The sequence below is a fragment of the Rhagoletis zephyria genome, unplaced genomic scaffold (assembly GCF_001687245.7).
Source record: "Rhagoletis zephyria isolate East Lansing unplaced genomic scaffold, Rhagoletis_zephyria_1.1 Rzeph_scaffold_00721, whole genome shotgun sequence".
Classification (NCBI taxonomy): Eukaryota; Metazoa; Arthropoda; class Insecta; order Diptera; family Tephritidae; genus Rhagoletis; species Rhagoletis zephyria.
The window spans coordinates 94,807-113,316 of NW_016157805.1; the positions used below are offsets into that span (position 1 = coordinate 94,807).

General features: G+C 33.5%; 1 protein-coding gene across 2 annotated transcripts in view; it reads left to right on the plus strand.

Annotated features, from left to right (window-relative positions):
• Kua (Plasmanylethanolamine desaturase Kua) overlaps positions 1 to 18,510 on the plus strand; it is a 144,718-nt gene that overhangs the window by 87,761 nt on the left and 38,447 nt on the right. For both annotated transcript variants that reach the window (XM_017613814.1, XM_017613815.1), the window contains one exon: positions 1,235 to 1,453. In XM_017613814.1, the coding sequence (XP_017469303.1) occupies positions 1,235 to 1,453 (219 nt within the window). The remainder of the gene's footprint in view (positions 1 to 1,234; positions 1,454 to 18,510) is intronic.

Sequence of the window (18,510 nt, forward strand, 5' to 3'; positions counted from 1 at the left end):
TTATTTCCAAATTTTTGTTGACTTTATTTCGCTTTTGAAAAGGTAATAATGTCAATTGACTTTATTTCGCACCAGGGTGGGAAATAAAGTCAATTGACCTTATTTCCATTGACCTTATTACCTGTCACCGTAATCGATTCCAAAAAATATCGTTTTAAAACTATCGAGTATAAAATATCGGTATCGAATGCAAAAAGTATCGATATGGTATCGTATTGTATCGAAATTCGTGTCCCTATTCATATAACGTGGTAGCGGTAGTACAAAAACAAAGACTCACGTGTATTTTGTTTTTACTTTCGGTACACAAATGTCAAATCTCAGCATTGATTCGCGCAAGGAAGAAGAGGGAAAGAAAATTTCAACATTCACTTTTTCACCCACTCATAAGAAATTTTGGCACATGGGTACCGAGGCGAATCAAATCTGCTGTTATAGCAAACCTATCTTATATAAATTCGACTTATTTTGCAGCTCTAAAAAAATGCTCGTATGTTTATTTCTTCAAGAAATTTTATAGCAAAAGCAAAGCGCTTTTTCAAACAACAGAAATAATAAATAGAAATAAAATATTTTTTGTGATTTCTCTTGAGAGCTGGATTCTAAGCTTTAAGATACAGTTTGCATTTGACGTTATTAGCTTTAGGAGGGCTTTAAACCCCAAAACCCACCCCTTGTGTGCGCTAATGACATATATACATACATAGCCAATAAAAACAACGAGTTTGCTTCGAATTCGAGACGAGCTCGTTTTTTCTGATAGAACCATCGAGACTATACTTCGCGACAATAGATCGGCGAATTCGAATTCGTAGGAGAGTCATCTATCATTAGCGAAACTAGTATTACTAATAGGGAATTTACATGATTCAACTTTCATAGGCGATTAGTTGAACCAAAAGTTGAACGAAAGTAGGCAGCCGACCAACTTCATTGGAAGCGATAAGTTGAAAGGCCATTTACACTAGGCGATTGTTGCATTCAACTAAAAATCGCCTGAAAAATCGCCTCATGTAAATTCCCTATTATTTTTCGACTTGTGGGTGATTCGAGAATTTTTTTTCGAATCGTTGGCGTTTCGAAAATTGTTGATGTTTCGAATCGTTAGCCACTTGAAATTTCAACTCAATAAATATATTCGAGAAATTCGTTTTCTCGAGTTCGTCTCGAATTCGATACGATGTCGCCCTCGTTTTTGTGTTTATATGTGCTGATTTTGCTTCCTTTACCATAGAACTTTTTGCGGCCTTTTCGTGAACATCATCTGGATCCAACATCTATAACACGACATGATTTCATCGAAACCAATGGCGATAACTTCATGGTTAGCATACCCATATTGGGATTTTTAGCATACAGCTTTAATACTAAATCACATCAAGACATTCAACAAGATTTTGGCTGGATTTCATATTTATTTTTGTGTTCAATATTCGTGGCCATGACAAATCAGGTGAGTTGATACTTAAGTGATGTTGACATTTGTTATGTTTTCTCTGCAAGATTTCATGACTTCCTTTGGTTGAACGTCTCACTCGGTTAATATTTCTATTCCCACGATATCAGTTTTTTCCAGTTGTTGGAGCTATGTATATGTTACGTAACATTTTTTGTAGCCTAACCGAGGAACGACCGTGGACACTGCGCAGTTTATATTTTTGTGGAGTTAGGACAAACTTAACGGGAAACAATTTATTAAAAAGGATTTCCGACTATTTTTGAAACTACACAAATAGCAAGTAAATACATACATACATATTAGGGCGGGTCGAAAGTCAAATTTTTCTCAAATCCCTTGGTAATAGCGAAAATATATTGTATCATGAAATCAACAACAAGCCTGCAAAATATTAGTCTTTTATTTTAATTGTAAGAGCCCGCGCATCGACTGCCAAGTGACCCACAGCACACTAGTAGAGTAAGATCAATTTTTGTTGAAAATTCTGGTTCAGCAAAAAGGTTTGGTGCATATTACTAGATAATGAATCCGTTAACGCAAAAGATAAAGTCAAATATCATTTCTCGCAGAACTTTAGCTTATCGTTAATCTCAAATTTATATTTTTTCAATAAAGTTTGAATTGTTCTCTTGATAATTCCACTGGCCTATAGTCACAAGATATAAAGAACATCATTAATATTGCTCGCGTGCATTTAGGTCGCTGGTTCCAAATAGTCTAATCTTTTTTTAATATTAGCTATAGTTTGCGAATTTCTGCAAATTTAGGAACAATTTCGGTAGCTCGAATAGAAAAGCCATTATTTTCCATCATCGTGGGAAAATTTTGTTTATGCTAATGAGTATGGAAACACTAAAAAGGCACAACTTCTAGAAACACTAATTAGTTCACTTATGTTTATGCATACAATATAAAAATTGCAAATATAGGAAAATGACAAAAAAATTTGTTTAAAATTTTTTTATTTTAAAATAATTTGTTTATAATCTGAACGATTTTCATCATATTATTACCATAAATCAGTAACGATAAGTCTCGCCTTCAATTTGGTAATTATTACGTACTGATCGAGTAATATTTACCAAAGTTATATCGAAAAACTTAAGTGGATCTCCAGTTTTTTTCTAAAAAAAATCTCTTCATTTGTATAAATAACTTGTAAGAACCGGATTACAGAAAAGTGTGCCAAGGGGTGACTTTTTTCGTTCAAGCTGAATGCAATGCAATATCGTCCAATTGGAGAGTCCCCAAAAGGATTTCCCGGGATATGTTAAGAATTATGGTATTTACCTACACTCACTTTTTCACATAATGGAATTAACTAAAATATTTATATCTAAACACTTATTGCACGTCCCCTACTTGCATTTAACGGCAAATTTAGAAACCGCAAAAATGTGCTTCTTCGGGGACTAATGAAACCATTCCGCTTATGCATTTCAAGACGGCATAAATGGACTTAAAATGGGAATTTCTTACCCTAATTGTATTATGTTAATGTATGTAAATACTAATGTGCTTGAAACTACTATTAACTTATCAACCGATTTCTAACCTTGGACAATAAATGTTTGACTACATTCAGGACAATCTTGAAAACTGACCAAATCTGCGTGACCAGGTCCATGGTCCTTTTAAGATTATATAAACATCCGAAAACTTTGAAACGTTTGAAATAAATGTCGTGTCACTTTTTCGTATTTTTTACTTGGTTGCTCAAGTAATGAAGAATTGAAAATTCATAAGGGAAAATTATACTTTTTTAAGTTTTATCTTAATATTTTAAAAACTTGTAGACTTATTGAAAAATGATAAATGGACGTGAGGTAGTAAATTTAATAGCCCTTAATTTGATATATCATCCTGTTTATAACAATTAACGCATTCCATAGATATTACAAGCCAAAGTTTCATTTTCGAAATTCAAAGACTTTGATTCAATTGCTCGGGCTAAATATAAGTTTTAAATTAATCTTTCGTGGCCAATAACAATTGGCTTAGATCTAAGACATCATAATATTACTATTACAATACGATCAAATTCCTTTTATTTTCCCCCATACAAAATCGACCCAGCCTAATACATATATCTTCATTCGGGATTGCCTTTAATATAAACTTTTTACGAGTCTATCCTTAATGCTCGTAGGTTTTGTTTTAAATTTGGTTTTGCACAGCGTTGCCACAGACAATTTTTTTTTCTTACCTATAAACTTATGTCCGCGGTCAACTATATTTTCGAGTGCAACAGTATTCCCCAGAACTCGCAATGAGTTTTTCCGAGCTCTTTATTCGAGTCTAGTGACGATATTATTATTATTACATCGAAGATACCCGCGCTGCGACGTAAGAAGATATATTGTGCTAAATCAAAATTGTAACCTTAGGCTATTTAAAAAGCTCAGCACTTTGGATAAGGCCATGTTCCAAATTTTAAATGGAGAAGGCAATCGTTCTCCAAGGTGTATCAATGTACGATTCATGCTTCGTGGACAGGCACATAGAATATACTCTGGGGTTTCTTTCCCCAGCCGACAAACCCTACCGTCCGTCTCTACAGAAAGACCCATTTAATTAAAACCGTACGTTAACTTGCAGTGTGCTGTCAGGTTGCCAGTAAGAGTTCTAAGTTCAAGGTGTCTTTCGGAGTTCCTGCTGGAACGAGTTATGCATATCTTTGATTGTCTTATTCCCTTTGACTTCCGCCAGTAGGCAGCAATTTGAGATTATTCCCAGCTAGCTCCTAAGTAGGTCTGCAGTGTATTCTTTAGATGTACCGCAGAAAGGCTAAGGACCATGCAAACGCATTTGGGCTTCACGCTTTGCGAGACAGTCAGCCCTTTCGTTGCCTTCAAACCCTTCATGCGTGACGCTATTGGGGGCTCGCAGGTGGTTCAAGAGTTTACAAGCCTTGATGCCGTTTTAAAAGGCTCTAAGGCCTTTAGCGCTGCCTGAATGTCCGACATAATATTTATTCTGCCCTCATTTGCCTTCTACGATGACATTCGCGAACACAGACTTCGATTTGAAAGACTTCCGCCTGAAATATGGTTGAGTATAATATATTATATCGCTACCTAAAGGTGAAAAGGTGCCAAGTCCATTTTTTTTTTCAAAGTTTAGTTTTTGATTCAGAATGACAGGTAATACGAAACCACATCGATTTTTCGTCTCTCGTGAAAAATTTCTAAAAATGGACTTGGCACCTTTTCACTCTTAGGTCACGATATATGGATGTCCGTATTGCATATTGGCAATAATAAGGTATACGTTTGTACTTAGGAATCAGGTATATTTACATATTTGTGGCCGCCATTATACGAACGCACCGGTGAAATATTTGTGTAAAAAAGGTTGCTAAAATATTTGGAGATACGTGTATATTTTCCATTTTTCGCAAATAACTATTACTCATTGTCCCGAAACCTACCAAAATCCAATCGAGCCTACCAACCTACCAAATGGAATAAAACCTACCAGTTTTGGTAGGAAAAGCCCATGTTTGGCAACACTGGTTCGGCAACACATTAACGAGTACAGAGAAAATCTTTCTCCATTTCATCCAAAGCTGGAGAACAATTGACCTGCTAAATTATCCACATATGGCCCAAAACGCGGACTGTTACATTACATTTTGGCTGAAACTGCTTTTCAAAAACCGCTGAAACTCGCTAGAATACAATTTTTTGATATTTTTTTTCTTGCATCTTAAAGCATAAGTATGTGGCATTATTTAATACATACTTAAATATATTGTAACTTCTGTTGTTTAGGAGTTATGAACGTTTGAACAGCAGACTGTGACATTACCATTTTTGGAAGTAATTTTTGAAGCTGCTTTATATTATCAAACAAGTGTGCTTTGCTAATACAATGTTTTCCAAAGTTGGTACATAGTTTCTTACCGAGCAAAAATCGGTAATCGCTTTTAGTGGTAACGTGTTCTAGAAGGCATAGCGTTATAATGCCTTCGAATTTTTTCGCTTCTTTTAGGCATTGCTAGTATTGCAAAGTATGATGTCCTACAATATTTTATTTATTTCGCTTCTTTGTTTCATTTCGGGGAATGCAAAGTAGAATGTCCTGTAATATTTCCTTTTTAATTCGTTTCTTTGCTTCATTTCCGGGAATGCAAAGTAGAATGTCCTACAATATTTTATTTGTTTCGCTTCTTTGCTTCATTTCGGGGGGGAAAAAAAAAATGGAATGAATATCCAAAAATTCTTTTTCTACCGTTACTTTCTGTGGAAATTTGTCTCGCATAAAAATCATGTTTTGCTTTGTTCAATTTGCAGCGAAGTTGAAGTCAGTCAATGAAGTGAAGTACAAGAGTGAGGAAGTACAATTTTAAGCTTAATTAAATATGCATGTATGTACATACCGATTTTTAAGAAAATCTAAATACCTAAATACATACATATGTACGCTGGTTTATAAAAATTTTAATTAATTTTAACCTTTTAAGACATTCTCTGATTTCAATTTAATATAAATAAGTATGTACTTATCTAGGCATCTATATATTAATACGCTAACATGAATTTTGTCTCCGTTCGTTTGGTGATTCTACCGAACCGATTTTCAAACCAAGAACACCATTGGAAAGACATTTTTCTGTAGATGAGCAGAGTTTTTATGGTTTCAAAATTGATTGAAAATTACGGCCACAGCCGTCGTTTAAACATTTCCGTATTTGTATATATGTTGCTGCAACATGTTCCATTTGACTTGTTTCGTATGTTGCTTCACTTCGTATTTGAAATTAAGCTTTGAAATAAAGATAAATAGGAAGATGAAGAAATAAATTATAATGATAAAGTAAATAATATAGTTTAAAAACTAAAACCTCCCTATTATAATTGCCATTCGTACTGTCATCCGGTATGTAACTTGGGAATATAAATCGCTGCATCTTTTAGGCGCATCAATATTACATAGTTACATCCCGAGTTAATAAAAGGAAGGTAAAAAAAGGCAAAAGTGAAGATAAAGACGAAAATGGAGACAATGACAGATATATATGAATTAGGGTAACTGAAAGGGTAAGAAAATTTCTTGAATTTATAAAGTGAAACTTCTTTAGCGGCAGTTGGTTGGTTGGGAGTAAATTGTCAAATTCAGGGCGGTTTAGCGGTTTGAGAATAAAAACAAACAAAGGTGCCTCGAGTTACAGGCAAAAACGAAGATCAAGGTAAATTCAAACACTTTAAGGTAAAGGTGAAGAGGAATATGCAAAAATAAAGATAAACATGAAGAAAAGGATGAGGATGAAGACTGATTTGTTATCGATATAAAACTCGATATTTTCATCGATATAAAACTCGATATTGTTATCGATACTGTTATTGAATAAATAACCGCTATTGTAATCGATATGATAATCGATATTGTTATCGATATAATAATCGATATTGTTATCGATACAATAATGAATATTGTTATCGGTATAATAATCGACTAAATACTTGCTATCGATTTAGTAATAGATATTGATATGTATAATAGTCGATACTGATGATTATGATGTTTATCGAAGAATGAATCGATTTTGCAATCGTTATATTTTTCTATATGTTTATGGGCATTGTTATCGGTATTTTTATCGACACAGTTATCGACAGCGTTATCGATATAATAATCGGAACATGGAATGTGATCACATTACATGACATTACATCTCATCACACGATATTACGTGACATGACATCATATGATACGACATCACATTATATGGCATGACATCACATGATATGACATCGTATGACATGACATGGCATTACATGATATAACATCATATGGTATGACATTATATGACATGACATCACAGGATATGACAGCACATGACATAACATCCTATCCCATCACATCAAATCACGACATATCTTTTCATGTCATCGCACCTCATCTCATCTACTTGAATAGATAAAGAAAAGGATAAAAGCAAAGATATGAAAGATAAAAACAAAGATGAAGACCAAGGTAAATATACCGATTTCAAAACCAAAAACACCGTTGGAAAGGTAACTTTCTGTAGATGAGAAGAGTTTTTATAGTTTCGAAATTGGTTGAAAATCGTCGTTTAAAAATTTCCATATTTGTCTATGGTTGTTTTGTACCTGTTCAATTTAAGCTATTTCGCATTTCGTTTTACTTCGTATTTGAAATTATACTTTGAAATAAAGATAAATATGGAGATGAAGAAATAAGTGAAGATAAAGACGAAAATATAGATAAAGGCGAAAATGGAGACAATGAGAAATACAAAAGAACTAGGATAACTAAATTGAAATTTTCCGATAGGAATCGAAATAAAATCATCCATAAAAGGTACTGAAATTTATCGAATCGTCAAAGTTTTTAATTATTAAAATTTATCCATGCTTATTAAGTTATTGCAACGTATCGAATTATTCAAATTGATCAATGTTTATTGAGTTGTCGAAATTTATAGACACAGAAACTTAGTTGCCCAAATTTACGCATGGTTATCGAGGTATAAAAACGTGTGGGATTAACGAAATTTGTCAAGTTAAAGAAATGCATCAAGTTATCGATATTTATTAAATTATCATTTATTATAGACTTAAAGAAATGTATCGAGTTGTCGTAATGCATGGAGTTCTCTCAACTTACAGAGTTATCGATAATTATTGATCTACTGAAATTGGTTGATTCATCGAATCGAAGTTTATAGAATTTTCAAAATATGTCGATTTATCGAAATTTCAAGGTTTTATAAGCTTATCGATTTATCACTGCTTATCGAATTTTATCGTGTTAACAGAGTAAAACGAGTTATCAAAATTTTTCTATAGCTTTCGAAACATGTGGAGCTGTCAAAAGTAAAAATTTATAAAGGTGTCCAAAGAATTTACATTTTTGAGTTATAGAAATTTATCGAGCCCTCGAATTTCACAGTTATCGAAATTGGTCGAGTTACCGAATTTTGTTGAGTTATCGGATTTCAGTGGTTTCGAAATTCATCGAACTATTGATATGTTTCAAATCATTGAAATTTATCGATAAACTAGAATGTATCGGGTCAATTCCAAGTCCTGCCGAAATCCTCCAAAGACCTTCTAAGTGAAAAAAAAAATTAGTTACGTTTTAGTTCCAAAGCAGAAGATTTTCCCGTAAGTTAANTTCGAAATTGGTCGAGTTAACGAATTTTGTTGAGTTATCGGATTTCAGTGGTTTCGAAATTCATCGAACTATTGATATGTTTCAAATCATTGAAATTTATCGATAAACTAGAATGTATCGGGTCAATTCCAAGTCCTGCCGAAATCCTCCAAAGACCTTCTAAGGGGAAAAAAAAAATTAGTTACGTTTTAGTTCCAAAGCAGAAGATTTTCCCGTAAGTTAGTTTGTACCGTATAAGTTTTGTTACGTATTAAGTTAGAAAACCTTTCCAAGGCTCCTAAAACTAGAAAAACTGTCGAATTTCGACAGTAACTGGCACTCTAGTTTTACTTATTATCTAAACTTTTATATTTTAAGTCTAAACTACCCATNACCTAAATGCAGGTCAATGTGCCAATAAATTAAAAATCGTCGATAAGTACCATTTCCTTTATAAAATATATATGTACAATACTTATTGCATATTAGAATCACCTAAGTTCACGGAAACCGTTTCTTAAATGCATTCTTGCAGTTTATAGCCCATTCAATTTTAGTACAATAAAGTGCAAGTTCAAAACGGCTAGGAATGAGCGTTGATTTTTGATATTTGTATTTTTTTGCATTTTCTTTATACATATTGTAATTATGTGTGTTCAAAAAATTTGAGTATGCTTTATATAGATATGTAGAACAAAAGTGCAACACCTTCAACAAAAAAGGTTCCCAAAAATTAACGCGATTTTGAGCCGTTTCATACTTCCACTTTATTATACTAAAATTGAATGGACTATGAAACTGCATACCCGAAAGTACTTGTGTAGTTTTTAAAAAAATTACGTATGAACAAAAATCGTCGTTCAATATATAACCCTGAATTACAAAAATACAAAGCATCAGTATATTTTATTTCTAAAGTACACTTAGGTCTTTTTTATGCGGTACATGCGTTCTTCTTCTTTCTTTACTTTCATACAAAAACAGGGGATGCTTTCCAGCATTTTCAAAAACCGCATATATTCAGATACTCCATATAAAAAATTCTAAAAAAAAACGCATATAAAATTCCAGTGAGACAATGTTAAGCAAAAAAACAATTTATTTCTTCATTCGAACACTTAAATATTATTCCAAGTAAAACTGAACATTAATGAAATAAATTGTCCTACAAATTGTGGTGTCTACCCCTTTGCGCAAAATTATCGTATGTTATAAAAACCAAATTTTACAGGAAAGTGTTTATTTTATTTTTCTATGCAATACTAAAGTTTAGGTATGGTGAGATAAGTAAGTAAACGCAAGATTTTTTTGTAGAAAGGTTTTCACATTCTAATTTCTTAGCTCATACGAATATTTCGCCCACAAGCAAAATTCATTGTTACATACGAAAATATTTCCAGTAAATTTTTTTGGGGTACCTATTGGGATTTAAGCCGCGATATTTGAACAGGCGATGCGTTATGGGGTGTAGAAAAAACTTGCATCAAAAAGTGAATTTCGTAAAAAATCTAACAAACGATACTTTTGCGCAAAGGCGTCGATGTTACTATGAGGATACTGTTTCAGGGCTAATATTTACATCTATGATCATTGCAGAAGGTTTTAAGATCTGTAAGCTGTTGTGGGAAAAATTTGCAAAATTATTTTTTGTCCCGTATTCGGCTCTCATAAATATGGTCACCGTAGGTATAGGTACAATCTTATTCGTATCGCAGAAACGGCTTTAAAAAATTTCATTATCAAGGTTCTCTTTCTTGACAAAGTTTAACATTAAATTGTAAAGCATTTAATTAAAAAAAATTAATTTCAGTTTCTCAAAAATTTTTTGTAGTAAGAAATATTTCGGCATCTTTTCCACAAAAAATATGCATCTAAAATAGGTATATGATTATTTAAATCTAAAGTATACATTAATTGAGATTCAATATTTGCTTTAGAGATGAAATCGCGACAAATTTGTTTAAACAAAAACAAAAGCGTATATGCAGAATGGGAATGAGTGCTTCTTCTGCATGCATTTCTATGTTTATATCATTTGTCAATTTAAACATATACGATAAAAAAGTAAAAAAAATTTAATTGCGGGCCCGAAAGAAATATTTATTAGTTGCATTGAGTTGCGCCAAAACAGTGCCGAAAATCAATCGATTGTGCTTAAGGTGCCGGCTGCCTTAGACAGGGCTGAAAACGCCACAATGCACACTCATTTTCCATCACTGATATTAGGTCCATTCAATATCAAAAAATGTTTACGAGTTGTTACTAGTACTTGCAAGTTTTACTGGAAATGCATTCAATAACCCAAAATATTTGCAAGAGAGAGCGACTTCGAGAACGTAACAACCCGAAAGAGCTGCAAATTCTTGCAAGTAAAAATTTTGCTAGCAGGAATTTGCAGGAGTCAAAAAGTAAGGTTATGTTTCAAATTCAAATGTAAACAAACTGTTTAAGAGGATGATTTGATGAAACATAATTAGTGAAAGGAAAATATGGATGAAAAATTCAAATCTATTGCAATTTTTTTATTTTTATGACGATGGGAACTATTCCCAATTAAAAAGAAAATTGCGCGCCAAAACTTAACCGTCAGAAACTGTCAAAATGGCTTTAACTGCAAGTTTTTACTAGTTTTGCGTTCAATAACTTTTTCTGAAAATTTTCTCTTGCTCTCAATTTTACTCTCTACGTTACTTTTACGCTCTCGCTGCAAGTCCTTACTGGAAAATTTATTGAATAGACCTATTAATTGAACTGATAAAATTAATTTTGAGGTCAATATTTGCAAGAATAGTCGCAACGGTACGTTTTAGAGGTTTACGCCGACAGGCTTTGCGACGGCGGCGTGGTCAACTTCAAAAAGAGTCGGCGGCGGCGGCGACGCCGGCGCGTCTGGAAACGCCGGCGCATAAGGTATATTCAAAAGAGCCATGAGGCTACTAATCTTATCATGTCATCTCATCAGCGTTAGGCATTCGCCATGCCAATTAAGATTATAATTCTATTTAATTCATTCATGGAATTAGTTTTAAATTTAAATTACGTTACTCCCTACTTGAATTAAAATTTTGAGTGTCTGGCGCTGATGGATGGGCGAACAGAAGAAGGTCTGAGGTATGTACATACATACACACATGGCTCTCTATGTTCTCTTCAGATCCGTATGTACTATCTAAATTTAAAGAAATAAAAAAATTTAAAAAGTTAAGTTATTGGGGTAATTTATGTCGCTATCAATAAATTTTTACAATAATCTTATCAACTCACTGTTAAATTACGGAGTTCTTAAAACTTTTTGCGGATTACATTTTGAAAACAAGGTTGGTCTACTTTTTTCCAAACGTTTAACCCATCAACTCGAACCAGAACGGGCCTTTTTGACCCGCTGTTTAAAAAAATGCCTTATAGATGGTTAAAATTTCCACTAAAATGTTAAGCGCCAAATTTTTCTAAGAAGAACCGAATGCAATGAAAAATAATACTAATTATTACCAAAAAGGGGGGAACTTTAACCCTGTGTAGAAAACATTGTGATGCGAGGGAGCAAAACCTTCCTGGGGTTTGACTACCACTAAGCAATGCTAACGTAATTTTCACACAGCCACCTAGTACTTGTATACGTATGTGGGACCCCAGAATAAAATAACTTACGAATGTAAGAATTAGCAAAAAAAAGTTTTTGCTTTTTATTGAAAGTCTGTTTAAAATATTTAAAAAAATGCACAGGAAAATCAACTTGCCTTTGTTTTATCTCCAATAATTGAGGAGATATTTGCGTTAAAGTTTTTGATGTGTTATAACTTGTTGTTGTAGTATGTGTATAAAAAAGTAGTATTGTTGTAGTATTGAAAGGAATTGTCTACTGCGGAGAAAAAATCGTTAGGTTACCAGTATTCGACCCTAATTTAACTGTAATAAACGCTTTCGATCGAAAAATATGTTACCTATGTTTTTTCTGAGTTATGCCCTTTTTGTAAAAATAAAGGAGATCATATTATTTTCCAGTGGACCAAATTATGCAAAAACAACTCCTTTAAAAATGTAATTTTCATTTCGTAAAATTGTGTTTTTATACTAGTAGTATTTAGTTCCTTCAGACGATGTATTTCAATGTACATGCATCATGAAAATTTTGTACAAAATTCCTTAGGCGCCGAACGCCGCGGCGGCGTATACCTCTAGTACGTTGCACAAAAAGACTGGTACGTTACCTGTGCGATATACGTGTAGCGCTAAGATTATAATTACATTTTTAGATGGCTTGCAGTCTGATTCATGCAATAAGTAGCATGCATTCAGTAGTTTTGCGATGTGGCAATGTTGCGATGTGTGTGTGTATTCAAAGGAATTATGAATACAGATTTGAAAATGTCTGATGTTGTACAGCTGAAGGTCGTTTCCGAAGTAAATTTCTGCGTGCCTCGAGCTCGAGCTTAGAACTGCGCCAAGACGCTGATGTTTTTCGCGGTTAAGTACACGAAAACCAGCATTAATTGCTATTTTTGTTTACTCTATGCCAGGGGTGGCCACGGCCGAGGCCGAAAAGAGCCACATGTAAATTCTGAATGCTACAAAGAAAAAACAACAAAAGCAAAAATTTTATTTTTAAATAAAATTACTATTAGAAATGAAAAACATTAATTTTACTATTATTCTAATGTACGTAAGATAGATATTAAAGAAAAATAAAAAGATCCCTTTGGCCAAATTTTCAAAATCTGGTTTTACGTCAGTTGAAGCCGTTCGTAACAGTTCTGTTAAATATTGGTTAGTCAATAAGTAAGTTCGTTTAAAATGTCCAGTAAAAAATGCCTAACAGCAAAATTCTCTCACAGGAGAAAAATATCCAAAATAGTACGTGAACAGAAAATTTGCAGAAACTTGCAAGTTAGACGAACAGCTGATAAAAATTTTGTTTTCATTCAAAAGTATACCAATGAAAACGTAAGAAAACAAATTCCGAAGTCTTATCCTGACACAGTTCATAGACTAAACGAATAATTACTTACTTCTTACTGTCTTACTTCTTTCTGTTCCATTGTTGGCAAATTGCTGTTGGCTAAAATTTTTCCAGCAGAAACTAGCAGCTTTTCATCAAAATGAAATGTCATTTTGCTCTCTCAATTTCTCCTACTTTGCAAGTTTGTTGCGTACGCGAACACAAAAACCTGATAGTTTTTATAACTTTTAGTAATTATCAGACACGCGAATACAACTAATTGTGAACGGTATTTTAACATTACGAAATTCGTTTTAAAGTACAAAGACTTAAATTCACGCTACGCACACCCTGCCGCCGACATCGGCCGAATTGTGCTTGGCCGATATCGGCTATATGCGGGCGATATGAATAAACACTTGTGATTATATGAGCGCTCTTACACCGTTGACGTCCGTCAGTGACGATAAATTCAAACAATTTTTGTTTTTCTCGTCCGATGTCAGGTGAAAAGTACCAAAATGGACTGCGAAAAATTAACTTATTGGGTGCAAAACAAAAAAATTACCTATAAAATCACATGTTTAGAGTATGTCAATTTGTGCGTACAAATACGGTCGGCAAATAATCTGGTCAAGTGTGCGCATCAGTTCGGACGGTCAAATTGTTCGGCCGATATCAGTCGGCCTATCGGATGCAAAGTGCGCCTAGCGTTATACGTTGTACCGAAAATTGAAAATATACGGCACGCAGCTATTTTCAACAGTGGATATTGTAAAACTGGTACTTGTTGCCGGAATTCAAGCAACGGTAAAGCTTTATGTTGCATTTCCAGTGCCTTATCTTCTTTTAATTCCAAAAACTCTTAACTCTTCTGCGCTTTACTAAATAAGAGTATTTCGGATATTGTAAACTCATCCTCAATTATATTACTAAAAATGGTTTATGAATATCCGGATATCCATGCGGATTATCCGTAGGCACGAATAAAATCCGGATAGTATGGATATCCGCTTAATATTCGATTGTGCAATTATTCGGATATCCGGATTTATGAAGATCCGGTTAATATTCGTATTTTCGGATATCCAAAAAAATCAAACAACTGATTAATAATATTCGTGAATTCAATTATGCACACGATAGGGTGAACCCTTTTTTTGTATCGTTTTGCCACAATATAAACAAATGGCACTATTCTTGTCATCACTACTTTAGAAATGCTACAATTTGATAAAGCATTCACCACGACCAAAATTATCATAAAAGCTTTCATTATTCCGTCCATGATATTTAAAGACATGAAAAAACTCTCGCGGTCAATTTTATATATTTTTTATATTTACGAAACGATACTTTAATTTTCCAATACCAGGCTCTCATGCATATGAAGTAGCAAATTTTCTATACACATAAATTTGTTTGTTGAACTTTTTAATTCGCTTGTAGAAGCCTTTGAAATTCCAAAGTAGAATTTTGGAAATTTAAAAATTTATACCATAATGTAATAAACAAAGTGAAATCATTATTTGACGTACGCTTATTTGAAAATTTAAATGTAAACAATTCGTATATTTGTTTACATTAACCCTCTTTCGGCTTTGGTTCACGTATGATACGATGAAGCATATATCAAAAGCTTACATACATATGTACGAGCGCGTTATGGCTTAGCGAATTCAAACACAACTTCTTTTATTGCAAGGTCATGTTGGTATAGAAGACACTCCCATTACCCTGAAAAGGGTCGTCGTTGTCTTGGCAAGAGATGAGGAATAACTTATCTGCGTTGGGAACACCAAATGGAGCATACTTATAGTGATTTCGTTTCTTCAAAAAATGTTGCCCTTCCACGGTGCAAAATGTATTTGGGGTTACACTCAACCCTGTTAAAGGATATCACTGCAAATTTAATCCTTATTCACACACGAAAAGAGAAAGGGGCAATCAAAAGGTGACATTTTTTGGTAGAAACGAAAACACCATTAGTGTCACTGCTGAGTGGAAGATCGACTTATCTCAGCAGCCAGTTCGAAAACGCCCTATCTCAAAAAACTTTTCAACAACCCTCTGTTTCAAAATTTATTTGAAAGACGCCCTATTGGAGAATTTGATTGAGATAGACTTTCATAGCTGCAATATTTTTTTTTTTCAGAATTTATGAGAGTTGCACTAGAAATTTCCTGATTTTCTCGATTTTAGCAAACAAATTAGTCATTTAAGCCGTATTTTTTTTGTGAATAACTATTTACTTACTGACATTTACACATATAAATAGTATTAACGAAGGTACAGAAACCACACTTGGCAGTGCAGCTGCTTTGTCTCGGAAACAATATGCCGGTACGCAGAATGTCCCCATTTCAAAAGATTTCGCCTTATATGTATATATCGAGCCCTAACCGCCAAAATAACGTAAGCGACACTTTTTTCAAAATTTTCTTTTTGATGCAGAAATGTATCTAGAGGCTCTAGGAATATTTCTGCATCAAAAAGAAAATTTTGAAAAAAAATGTCGCTTACGTTATTTTGGCGGCTAGGGCTCGATATGTATGTATATACACATCAAGATTAAAATTCTTTCTCAAATTATTTACTGCAAATCAGGACCATATATTATTAGATACTAAATTGGCGAAAGTATAAATTTTATGCGATACTTCTCATCTGTTTGGCGCACTGTGGTTGTATTTGTTATTGGACGTTGTTTTCACGATATGCCTTTGAGAACATACATACCCACTTTTTCATCATTACCTCTCATCTGATGAAATAGCAGGTAAAATCTTTGATGGTACTGCATCTGGATCGAGGCGTCTTCTCGTGGTATTAATACTTGCATAAATGATTTCATTCGATTTGATGTGCAGAGCGCAAACTTTCGATGATCCAGTTAGTTTAACACCACACGCATTTATCCACTCCCTTTGCATAACATCTATTGGCACACGAAACATAGCTACCTCATTGCTGTAGGTGCTTCTGCATAAACAGCAAGTAGCTGGCATTTTAAACGATTTTTTTTTCTTTTTGTTCTTTAATTTCTAAAACCATAATTTTTGATTTGAAACCAATTTTTTTTTTTTTATTTGAAACTAATTTATAATGTTGCTAGTTTCAAATGGGTTAACGCAATGACAACCGTTGTCATATAAGCGTATAAAAAGTAAATATGTCATATATTGATTTCACTTTGCTTATTACACTATGATTTATACAAACACTTTTGTGCGTAGAAATAGAAAACTTGTTGCTACACATTTACGAGCGCCTGGTATTGGGAAATGAAAATATCGTTTTGATAACGAAAAAACCCGGATATTCGGATAGCCGAATATTATCTTAGCTTCCAGAGTAACCGGATTTTTCATTTAGGTATCCGGATGTTCGAATATTCGGTTTATCCGGATAGTTGAAAAATCCGGATGAAGTTCCCAGCCCTAATGCAAACGTACATTGAAATAATTTCAAATCGGCAATTTTTTTCAAAATCTGCTTTTAAAGCATGTGCAATATTTTTTTCTGGTCATCGAAAATTATGAAATATTTTTTTTTTGAGAATGAATAAAAAGACGTAGTTTAGTTTCAAAACTTAAAATAATTTACGACAAATCAAAAACATTTTTATTCTTTCTCTCCTTGTAGAGACAAATTCAAGTTTTGCAAATGTTCCATCATATAGGGATGTTCAAATAAGCTCGGTGTTTCCAAAAACCGTTTTTTTTTTAAATTTGGTTAATGATATTTTTCAGCCTTTTTTTAGTTTAGGTGTTAATCGTTTTCTTGCTTTTAAAACGAAAACTGAAAATTCGGTTTTTCCATTCCCCAGCAATGGATAATTATTTCGCAGTTCGTCGAGATAAGAATAAAATTTTACGGCGTACCACAAACTTCAAATTAGCTACTGATTTGCTGATCTAGTAGCATAATCGATTGTGAATATTGAGATTTCGAACAAAGTTTGAAACTTGGATTCATATGTCGTTTGTTAAAACATAACCCATATTTTAATAAAAAATTAACAACAAATATTTACCATGAAAAACATTGGAAATACATATTTAAACAAGTAAGAAAGTCTAAGTTCGGGCGGAGCCGAACATTAAATACCCGGCGCAAATATTAAATATATGTTTTCCAACTTACCGAAAGCTACCGCTACATGGTAAGCCGAGGTGTATAAATATTGAGTAAATTAGCGTCCTGAAATTTCGAAATATTGAAGTTTCAAGCATTTCTGAAATTTGCCGTTTTATGAAAAGCGGCCGTAATTTTAGTCCGATTTCAACAATTTTCAACGTTTTGCTTTTATGTGGCAAGCACAATAACCATACCGGGTTTGGTACAAATTGGTAGAACGGTTAACGAGATATGTGATCATAGGAGGGCGGCGCCACGCCCATTTTCCAAAATTTTATTACAAACGTATTTCTTGGTAAAGAATTCTTGCAAGCATCAATTTTGAATAAATTAGCTTTAATATTTACTGATTTATCGAAGATTTCGTATTTCTCTCCATTACCGTTATATGGGATGTGGACGTGGTTAGTGTCCGATTTGAAAAATTTTCGGCCATTTGGTATGCTGTATCAAGGTCAACAATTGATAAGTTAGAGTCCTTAGATTTCGAAATTTTGAAGTTTCAAGCATTTCCGAAATTTACCGTTATATGAAAAGCTCCGTAATTTTAGTCCGATTTCAACAATTTTCAACGGTTTGCTTTTATGTGGCAAGCACAATAACCATACCGAGTTTGGTACAAATTGGTAGAACGGTTACCGAGATATATATATGGTGTCATAACAGGGTGGTGCCAAGCCCATTTTCCAAAATTTAACCATAAGCGTATTTCTTGGCAAAGAATTGTTGCGAGCATCAATTTTGAATAAGTTAGCTTTAATATTTACTGATTTATCGAAGATTTTGTATTTCTCTAAATTACCGTTATATGGGATGTGGGCGTGGTTATTGTCCGATTTTAAAAAGTTTCGGC